The sequence below is a fragment of the Artibeus jamaicensis genome, unplaced genomic scaffold (genome assembly GCF_021234435.1).
Source record: "Artibeus jamaicensis isolate MK-2021 breed Jamaican fruit bat unplaced genomic scaffold, CSHL_Jam_final contig_471, whole genome shotgun sequence".
NCBI classification, from domain to species: Eukaryota; Metazoa; Chordata; class Mammalia; order Chiroptera; family Phyllostomidae; genus Artibeus; species Artibeus jamaicensis.
In genome coordinates this window covers 3,088,718-3,099,597 of record NW_026521850.1, presented here as the reverse complement: position 1 = coordinate 3,099,597, position 10,880 = coordinate 3,088,718, and the positions used below count along the sequence as shown (strand labels likewise).

At 55.6% G+C, this 10,880-nt stretch overlaps 1 protein-coding gene across 1 annotated transcript in view; it reads left to right on the top strand.

Moving 5' to 3' along the window:
• Positions 1-1,739: 1,739 nt before the first annotated feature.
• The window catches only part of CFAP77 (cilia and flagella associated protein 77), a 96,147-nt gene continuing 87,006 nt past the window's right edge, over positions 1,740-10,880 (top strand). Inside the window, exon 1 of the mRNA XM_037158507.2 lies at positions 1,740-1,931. Coding sequence (XP_037014402.1) covers positions 1,740-1,931 — 192 coding nt within the window. The remainder of the gene's footprint in view (positions 1,932-10,880) is intronic.

The following is a 10,880-nucleotide window of genomic DNA, read 5'->3' as shown; positions in this document are numbered from 1 at the left end:
AGTTCAGAAGTGAAGCAGGCTGGAGAAACCGTAAGCATGCACCATACACACCCACGTGCCATCACCAGGGACTCCCTCAGGCCTTGGAGGGGCAGGTGGAAGTCTGCCAGGAGGGCCCTGGAGCTGGTGGTGCTGGTGTTGTCTGCTGTTGGTAGGTAAGGCTGTGAAGTGCAGGTTTGTCCTCGGTGCGGCTTGCTCTGTGGTGAGCTCCTTATCCTGAGCCTTGGGGATGGATATCTGAGCACTGAATGATGACAACAGTGGATAAATAAACCCAGGGAAGGGTAGAACCAGAAGGCACACTAGACATCCTGGAGGCTCGTGGATCCAGAAACACTGCACCATTCAGCTGGCACGTGTGACAAAGTGCAGATCCCCAAGTTCGAGTATGGACTGCATATCTGGCACTGTTACAGCGCCATGTTAAAAACCCGCGGGCGTGACGACGGCACTGTGGTTGTGTACGAGACTCTCCTGTTCCTTGGCAGATACCTACAGAAGCATTTTGGGTCAAATATGATACTGTCAGCAAATATTTTCAAAATGACTCCGTGACACACAGAAACTTATCTGGCGAATACTAAGGACCAGTGAAGCGGAGTAAAATCTACACGGGTTTTCATTGCCCTCTTCTTCCAACTCTTCTGCAGCTTTGAACGTTTTTCAAATAAACTCTGCAGGGAGGGAGGAGACATTTTAAAATGCAGACCCCCAGATACCATTTCCAGATATTCTGACTCAGCAAATCTGTGCGTGTCCGCGTCCCTTCCTTCTGCCGCACGCAGTGGGGCGCCATCGATCTTATTTAACTCCAGACTTTCCTCGCTGCCTGTTAGGCAGAGGAAAAAACTGAGGACCCAAGAGCGTGACTAATTCGAGACCAACCATTGGATTGGCGGGAACATCGGGTTTAAAGTAAGGGTTTTGCCCTGGCTGGTGTGGCTCAGTGGATCGAGGGCCTGCCTGGGAACCAAAGGGTCACCGGTTGGATTCTCAGTCCCGGCACAAGCCTGGGTTGCAGGCCAGGTCCCCCAGTGGGGAGGAGTAGGAGAGGCAACCAACTGATGTTTCTCTCTCTCTTTTTCTATCCCTTCCCCTGTCTAAAAACCTTAATTAAAGATAAATAAATAAAAATACAGTCGAGGGTTCCTGGTTCACTGTGAAACATTTGGCGCTCTGTGCCGAGGGAATCACGCGAGGATAAATGGGTGGGCGCGGGGGAGTGGAGTGGGGGTGGCCGCTGGGACGGTACTTTTGACTCGGAAGTCTAGACGGCCCTCCAGAATCCCGTAACTTTTTAACACAAATGGTGATTCTCAGGTTTTCTCATATCTATTTAAGAAATCTCCGAACTCGTCCACTTTAGTGGCCGCCAATCGTTTCCTAAAACAAACAAGGTCCACCTAGAACCGTTGGCGTCCCGTCGCCATGGAGACAGACCGTTCCATTTTTCCTCAAGGGGTGGTCTTGGTTTTCTCTGCTTTCCCCATCCGCAGCACGGTGCCCAGAAGATGCTCGGAGTGAACAGAGGGACCTATATGGACCGATAGGACTCCCTGAAACAAGGGTGCACCGGAGGTCGGCGCATCCCGTTCAGGAGCGAGACCGGCGTCCTGTGCCCACCCCGGGGTCCACGTAGTGGGGTTCCAAGCAGTCCGCGGCCAGGAGCTCCGAGCTGTACCCGCAGCCGGGAAGCGAGCCGCATCCAGACCCCAGGTCGACTCTCCGCGACCACCAAAATGCCAGAGGTCAAGGGCTCCCGCCAGGATCTCATGCCATGGAAGAAGAAGCAGCCGGTGCACCGCACCGTCAGCCAGATCTGCCCACCCCCACGACGGCCCCTGACCGTAGCAGACATCCGGCCGGGCATGCAGAACGAGAGGCTGGGGGTCGTGCGCGATTCCATGTTTCAGAACCCGCTCATTGTCAAGGTGAGCCGCCCACATGCCGCCACCATTTCGCGCTCGCCCCCTCACTGAGCACCCACGCGGCCCAGGGTGTCCACGAACCCAGCCCTGGCACCACGGCTGGGTCCCAGCGCCGCGCTGGCAGCTCCAGCGCTGGTCCAGAGACACCTGCACCCCCTTGCGGCCACGGGCGGGTGGCATCCTCTCTGAACCTCAGCTTCCTCATCCGCCAAGTGGGATGCTAACAACACTCATTAGAGGGAGTGATTGGGAAGATTGGTTGGGGTGGTCCCTGCGGGACCCCTGGGATGGCACCTGACACCCAGTGAGCCCGCAGTGTTGGTTGCCGCTGTTTTTGGGAGCGCGGCGATGTGCCCACAGGGTGACAGGTCAGACGCACCAGACTACATCCTCACCCACCCCCTGCCGGCCCCCCAGGGCGCCTCCCGCCTCCCCCCTTCCCCTTGCCCGCCGGGCTGCTACCACGCAGTGAGCGCACTCTCTCCTGGAAGCACCACTTCCCACGTTAATTTCCGCTGGATCAAACCTGATCCAGAGGCGCCACACGAAGGCAAAAGCATGAACCTGGGCCCTGGGAGGCCCGGCAGGCGCAAGTGAGGGAGCCAAGGTTTCCATCTAGATCGCGTCTCCGTTTATTGCACGTTCCCTCGTTTAATCTCGTTTCCGGACTGTTGGTCAGCCAGCAACCAACACTTTCCCAGGGCCCCAGGGAAAGTCAAAAGTCAAACTGAGACTTGGCTGCTGGGAAGCATGTCACGCCGCAATCTTGTCTCGCGCCACTGGAGGGCAGTGTGCTGTTAAAAATGCGCGCAGGTCCCTGCTGTCTGCCAGGCCGGAGGCAGGTGGCCACCGGGGTATGCCAGGTGCAGGTTGGAGCCTAGAGGTTCTTGCCGGCTGTTCGGTTTGTGGGGCACAGGGAACCTGGGTTTTCTCAGCATCATGCTAGATTTAGCTGAGTTACTTGGTTCCTGTGAAAACATGGACTCAATCCTCTGGCCTTCCCAAACTGCGCCCCTGGGCCTGCCTCTGCGGAAGCCGGCTTCTCTCCCACACCGTTCTCACGCCCTACTCCCCCTGCCCCTCCGGGGAAACAAGGTCCTGCCCTTATCTCCAGGTGCGGAGAGCCGCTCTCCACGGACAGATGGGACAGACAGATGGGGCTCACCAATTTGGGGTCCGGGGGAGAACTGAGTCCCCACCTCTGATCCACTGCTTCAGTATCAGGTCACTGCTCTCGCGGAGGCGGCTGTGGGTGGGCACCTTCTTCTTTCTCAAACGGAAACAGGGCCATTTTGGAGTCACTGTTCACCATGGTGAATTAATGGTGTGCAGTGCCCCCCCTTGAGCTATGTTGTGTGCTCACACACAACACATTAAGTATGTGCATATGCACACATGTCAGGCATATACGTACATTTACATATATGTCACACGTATGCATATAAGGCCTGTCCCCCAAAAGTTCAGCCATCGTTAATGTAACGAGAACGGTTGGCGTGACATCAGTGTAACCCGGAGCCGGGAGAGTGGCCCGGAATGCGCATGCGTGAACAGTGACGCCCTCGCTGTACTGGTCATTGGGGGCAGACCCCGTAGAGTAAGTGTATGTGCTGTGCAGCTGTCACACTCCAAATGACTGAGCGAGTAGAACTTCAAATCTGCATCAGATTTTGCGTGAAGCTTGAACATCCCTCCGTGGAAACTACTCGGGTGACTCAGGAGGCTTTCAGGGATGACGCAATGAGTGCAGTGCAAACGAAAGTCTGGCACAGACCCTTCAAAGGTGGCGAGAACCTGTTGAGAGTGGCCCAGGTCCTGGAAGGCCTGCGACAAGCAGAGCGCCGAGGGTGTTGGACGTACACGGGCTGCAGTCACCGGAGATCAGCGACTCTCGGTGCGAGAACCAGAAGCTGCTCTGGGGATTCTGGAAACTGCCGTGTCTGAGATTTTGATGCAGGGTCTTGGCATGAAACATGTCGTGGCAAAATTGGTTCCACGGCTTCTGCCACCAGAGCAGAAGGCACATCGTGCTGCAGTTGCTAGTGACTTGATTCAGACTGCTACCAGTGAGCCAGGTTTCCTCCGTCACAGCTGAAGTGGATGGAGGCATCACTGTCCTGCGTTCACCATTTCCCATGTCTTCCTCAGTAAACGTCTCCATTTCTCACAGTACGTGGCTGGATGCTTTCTGGACAGACCTCGTACATGTGTGCATGTCCGCTATACACAGATAAAATTTCTGGGGTTTCGGTAAAGTAAAATATGTAAGTAGAATTGCCTTTTTCTCCCCTTGCTTCCCTGCTCCATCTCAAGGACAACATTTGGCCTCTGGATGGCACTAGCTAAACAGCTTCCAGGACAAAGTCAGTCCCTGACGTGTGAGCCTGCAGTGAGGCTCTGCCGCTCCCTGACTGATGAGGAGGGGTTTGTCCTGAGGGCGTGAGACACAGAGCAGCACAGCCCCGGTGTGGGCGTCAGTCGGGGGGGCAGCCAGGGGCTGGAGGGCCTTTCCTTCTCCCTTCCTCCCCCGGCTCTTCTGGGCCACACACACTTCCCGTAGCAGCTACAATGGTGCCCACATTTCCACAGTCACGGCTGCCACGGACTTCCCACCAGAACCTGACCTGAGTGAAAGCTGCAGGGGCATGGAGAGGGAGGAGGACCCTGGACTGTCATATTTCCCAAACCCCCGTTTGCGAATGGGCACCTGAGGTGGCCTGCAGCGGGCTCTCTGCTCAAGGTTCTGGCGGAGCAAAGCCTGATTAGAAGCTACACTCCCCGGCCCTGCTCAGCACTATTTTTACCGTTCTGACAGCTTCCTATATTTAAAAACATTTTTTAATTGTAAAGAAACTTTGGGTTTTTCAGTTTTCAAGAAAAGGAGAAGAGCCCTGGCAGTTAGCTCAATTGGTTAGAGCATAGTCCAGTTACGCTAAGGTTGAGGGGGTCCAATGCCCAGTCGGGGCACATGCAGGAATCAGCCAATGAATGTATCAATAAGTGCAACAACAGATCAATTTCTCTCTCTCTCTCAAATCAATAAGCAAAATTCTTTTAAAAGGAAAAGACTGAAAGTATTCAAGATTATGGAAGCTTTTAAAAAATGTTTTAAAATTAATTTGGGAGAGTGAGAGAGAGACATCCATTTGTTGTTCCACTTATTTACGCGCTCACTGGTTGATTCTCATATGTGCCCTGACCAGGGGTCGGGCCTGCAACCCTGGGGTATCTGGGTGACGCTCTAACCAGCTGAGCTTCCCGGCCAGGGCTAAAGCATCTTTTAAAAAGTAATAGGTTTCTTAAATTGTTTTATGGCTTGGCCTGTGGGTTTCTTCATTGTGCTACGTCGGTTTTGAGTATGTTTCGGTTTGGGCTAAGTCTGAACCTGCAGGTCGAGTTTCTGTTGGAAGAATAAAATGCCTCAGAAGTAGTTCCTCATTCCACCCTGCCTGGGGCTGCTGCCGGGGGCTGCTGCTGGGCTGCCCCCACCGGCGGCAGGATCAGGACTTTTCCCGTTTACAGCGCAGGCCGGCCGCCCGCACAGAGCCAGCCCCGCTCTCTCACAGCCGCGGGGTTTACCGGGACAAGCACACACCAGTTATTTGGGAGTAGGTCTGCGAGATGCTACAGTAACTGAGCGAAAAGTGGGAAACTCAGATATCCGAGCCGGCGTTTCATCAGCAAATGCTCCACAAATATCCGCCTCGTTTAAAACCAAGCCGGCAGGTGATCAGCGAGACTCCTCGAATCAGGCAGGTGTTTATGCGGTCACAAAGAGATGGAAATACATTCTGTTAGAAAGATCTTCTACCCAACTGTATAAAGTGGTGGGCTGTTAGCTGTTTCCCCTCAAATGTGACTCTCTGGGAAGAATAAAATTAAATAGAAAAACAACCAAGCTTCCCCTGCTGGATGCTCATTTCCCCGGAATGCGTGACTCGACACAGGGCCCACCACGACGGGCTTCCAGGCTCCCCCACACAGCCCGTTGGGCGCGCTCTCCTGCCGGCGGGACTCGGCTGGCACCCCACCAGCGCAGTTACGGGGAGAGGCTGCTCAGTCTGCTGCACCGGCAGCCTCAAATCTGCTGTCGCCCGAGAGGCGGGCGGCAGGTGTGTACGGGGTGGAGTTTACGGAATCGAGCCCCCTCAGGAAGCACAAACGACTGTGGCACCCGACTTTTTAATAATTTATTACTGGTTTTGTGTTACTGTGGGGCTTGTGTCGCAAAGAACAAGCGCATGCATTTGGAAAATAGAGTCGCAGCATCACATCACGAACAGAGGGCTGCACACACCTGGTCCGGTTCTGTTTCTGAGGAGAGTGAGGCCCAGAGTGACAGAGACTCATCCAAGGAGCCACTCGGAACCAGTCGCAGAAGTGGGATGAGGTTCACGTCCCCGACTTCCGGCCACGGTGGCCCGCGGTGGCCCAGAGGGAGCCCGTGCACCACTCAGCAGGCCGTGGAACCGCCTACCCCCGAGTCTGACTCCCCAGTCACCTCCCTCGGCGTCCTTCCTGAGCGCGCTCTCCTAATGTCTCCGGACTTGTGGGCAGCTAAGAAATATTTATTGAGGGTTTACTAAGCGCCCCCCACCGTCCTCAGCTTCCTTGGGGGCACAGAAACAACTCCAGAACTCAGCCTTTCCCCACAGGAGTTAACCATGTAGCTGGGGGCGGGCGGAGTATTTACATGTCACACTGTGTGCACATGTATGTTGCACACGTATGTTGCACATGTATGTTGCACGTGTGTGCCGCTTGGCGCAGCACTACCCCGAAGAAAGCTCTCGGAAAGGTTGTCTGATTTTTGTGCGCACGCATGGGGCACCCCTGCAAGTTTCAGACCAGCTGCACGACCCAGAAGGGCTGAGATCTCGGGGAGGAAGCCCCCAGCAGGACTCGGGGGCTTCGCAAGGACACAGGCCTAGAGCTGGACCTTGAAGGGTGAAGCGGGAAAAGCAGGTGAGCGGGGAACTGAGGAAAACTCGGCCCTCGGGGCCACGTGGTTGCCCATTTCCTGATTCTGGGTGCTTCCAGTTCAGCTCATGAGACTCCGTATCGTCGCTCTCAGGGGGAAGCACTTAGAGCTGGCGGGTCCCACCTGCATGCTGCCAAATTAGGGACCACGCCACGCCCACTAACAGCTGGACCTGTCCTGTGGACACTGACGCTGGGGGACATCGAGGCCGAGAGACACAATCAAAGACAGTGGCAGACGGACATGCACCTGTACAAGTAGCCCAGGGTGGGTCAGGATTTTTATTACCACTGACTGCGCACCTCCTCCTACACTGCGTGGTGACGTCACAGTGCGTGGTGATGTCACAGGAGACACGGAGAGTTGAGAAGGGGGAGTAACAGCAAGCTGCCCACCCTGCAGGCCCTGCCCTGGCGGGCCGGCCAGCGGGTTGGCTGCGTGTTTTCAGAGGATGCCGTGGGTTCATCTGTCATGGCAACATCCTCTCTCCACCCTCATTTTCTTTTTCAGTCAAAGCTCCCCCTTTGTAGCGCCCACTCTCATCCGCACAGGCCGGTTCGGAAGGCCGGCCTGCTCCCTCCCTGGCCTTTCACCGCCTTCCTCTTCGTCTCCTTGGAAAGGGGGGCTCTGTTCGTGACCGTGAGGCCTGGGAATCGGGCTTCCTCCCGTCGAGCTCAGCCACCCTCTGACTCGGGGGCTCTCAGACCATGGCGGGGCCTGCGAAGGCCACTCCCTCGGGAAGAATTCCGAGTCGGGGGTGAACAAGTCCGCGGTCACTTCCAGCGCTTTCCAGACTCTTCCAGGCTTAAGCATTGTTCACATCAGGCCACTTTGCCTTTACCTGAAAGACAAAGTAGCCTCGATCCGCACCTGGCCTTGCGGACAAAATCCGCAGCCCGCTTCCTCTTGCCGTGGTTTTCAGCGGCTCCACGGCCTCCAGAAGCAGCACTGCCCCCCCCCCCCCAGTGTCTGCCGCACATTGCCCTTTAAGAACATTCATCTTCAACTGCTTTAAAAGTGCAGTAAAAAGGGAACTCAGTTCACTGTGTCCTGTAGAAAAGGGTGGCACGGGAGACTGCCGAGTTGTTGGCTGTTATTCAGGGTGACTCGTTTCCGGGTGTTCTGTTTTTGCACGAAAACCATGGTGAGTGTGTCACCAGCAAGGAGGACTGTGACCAAGCACGGGTCTCTCTGGACCTCCAGGCTGGGAGAGTCCGTTCGTGCGGGCAGGCGCCCTGCTGCGGCCTTAACCACCAGTTCCGCAGATCCTCAGCCCCAACTGCTGGCCCAGGGCTCCTGCTTCCGGACCCTCGGGCCGGTTGGGCAAAACCGAGCAGAGGCACAGAAGGTCACAACCGTGCCACGACCTGGTTGGTTTTAGTGTCTGTTGCAAATGTGAGTGCTTCTTGCCAGACCTCTGTATTGTGGGGGAAAGCGAGCTTTTGACGATCCCTGGTAACAGTTCGACTTTGGGTGAAATTGCTCCCGGACTCCCCTCTCCAGCTCCTAAATCACGGATGTGAGGACCATTTGAACATGTCCAGGCCGGAGCTGTTGATTTCATAAACCACAGAGAATATAGCAATGAGCCCTGGCTGGTGTGGCTCAGTGGACTGAGTGCCGGCCTGTAAACTGAAAGGTCACCGGTTGGATTCCCAGTCAGGGCACTTGCCTGGGTTGCAGGCCAGGTCCCCATTGGGGGAGGCATGAGAGGCCACCAGCTAATGTTTCTCTTGCATGTTGATGTTTCTCCCTTTGTCTCTCCCCTCCTCTCTCTCTAAAAAATAAATAAATAAAATCTTAAAAGAATAAGGCATAGCAATGAGTTGGTTGCCCAGGCACATGTGAGACGGCAGCCACTGGCCCAGGGTGAAAGGCCAGCACAGGGGCGCAGCCGGCAGGCTCTGGACCCGGCGCATCTCAGCCTTGTTGGGCCGCCTGGGAGGCTGCTTCCCTGGGGTCTCTGTCCCCACTCTCCAAGGTGGGCCGATAGCTGCTGGCTCCTGGCCATGGAGACCTGGGAGGAGCCAGTGAGACGGCCCGGGGAGGGCCCAGGCAAGCTCTTTGAGTACGGCCCTGTGAGGCCCCGTGAGAGCCGGGACGGCCTTCACAGTGGGCAGTGTTGCCATTTTCCATCGCCACGACCCCGTCATTCCTTCCTCACCGCTGACTCTAAGGAAATGTTATCGGTTGGAACTTTAGAATAGGTTCCTAGCGAGACACATCCGCCCGGGTGCTTGCTTTTCTCCCCGTTGTGTTCCCGTTGAACACCCACCCCAGCTCACGTTTCCTGCGACCGAGTGGCCCGGAGCAGAGGGGTGCGCACTGGCTCTGGGGGGAAGGGACGCTCTCTGGCTCTGCTGAGGGTCTTGCCTCCTCCTGAAGGGTGTGACGGCAGCTGACCTAAACGAGGCACTAACGCGTGGAGGAGGTAATGACAGAATTATCGTAGATAAAAATAGGGTAGATTAGGCCAGAATTGGACCAGTGGTTTTTAGTCGAGGGGGCAGTTTTGCTCCCCAGGGCGCATCTGGCTGTGTCTGGAGATATTTGTCACAGCTCAGGACAGGGTGCCTCTGGCGTCCAGTGGGTAGAAGCCAGGGATGCCGGTCAATGTCGTACAATGCCCGGGGAACCCCCCAAACAGGGAATCATCTGACCCCGAGTGTGGACAGTGCTGAGTGGAGAAGCTCAGAACCAGAAAACACAAACAGGAGGAAAATTCATTTAGTTCTCCCTGCTCTAGGGGGGCTGAAAACCTCATACAGAGATTATAGAGATGGGATGGTTCTCTTTTCATTGCTTCTGTATCTCCCCCTTCCATACACTTTACTGCTATTTTAAACCTACCTCCCCCCCCCCTTTCTGAATCCATTTCCTTCCCCTCACTTGTGGCTTCCATAAGACTTCCGGCTTTGGTCTGGGGCTTGTCTGTCTCCAGCCTCACCCACCTCACAGTTTAAAAAGACAGAAAGCACCTCTAGCAATCTGTAGAGTGTCGCTCAGTAAGTCATCAGATAAACCAATTAGCACAGGGCAAGCTTGTCTCCCTGCTCCGCCACCTTCCAAGGGTCGAGTTTGGTTTGATTTTGTTTTCCTCAGCATCGCTTCATCTGGCTGAAAAGGGAACGGGTGCGGTGCAGCAGGAGTTAAACTCCCGAGGGGCCGCCCCCCACTGCAGCCCTGACCCCATGGCACTGACCAGAGCATTTCAGGAAAGTGAGCGAGCGCCCTTCCTAAAGAAAACAGTGGTGTCTTTCCACCCATTAGTGTCAAGGTGCAACAATTTCAAGGCATTTGAGCCAAGAAACTGAGCGCCGTGGGTCACCGAGCGGAAGGGCAACAGGGCAGCCGGCAGTGGGGAGCCGGGCCTCCCAGAGGCATTGTGGGAAACCCAGGAGGAGCCCCAAAGAGGCATTTCTCACCTTTCATAGAAACCCAAGAATGCATATTTGGGAGACTGATGAACCCAGAGCCAACGAGACAAACTTCTCTGTGTAGCTCGGGGTCTTTTGTGTTTGTCCAGAGAGTGAAAGCGGAGACTCAGAAGCGCTGTGATTCCAAGGGCGGGCGCCAGGGGAAGGCTGCCCCAGCTGCCAGTGGCGTCCCAGTGTCCTGCAGGCACCAGAGAAGGAGCACCAGGCACCGCAGCCTCCCGAGAAGACTGGCGCCCCGACCCCACCGAGAGCGGAGGGCTCGTGGCCGTGACATTGCACGGGAGGGACTTAGAAAATTTGCCGGCAGCTCTGCTGGCCCAGTTCACTGAACCAGAGTGTTTTGGCCACGTAGCCACATTAAAACGCCGTCTTAATGTTCCCATTGCATGGAGTTGCATCCACATTTCACTCTGTCTCCCACGACACCATTAGGGACACAGGGGCTGGCTGCTTATGTATTTATTTCTGGTGCGCTTTGAGGACGGTTGGTGAGCCCGTCCGTCAGTGAACACGGATTAATTGGATACTTACACT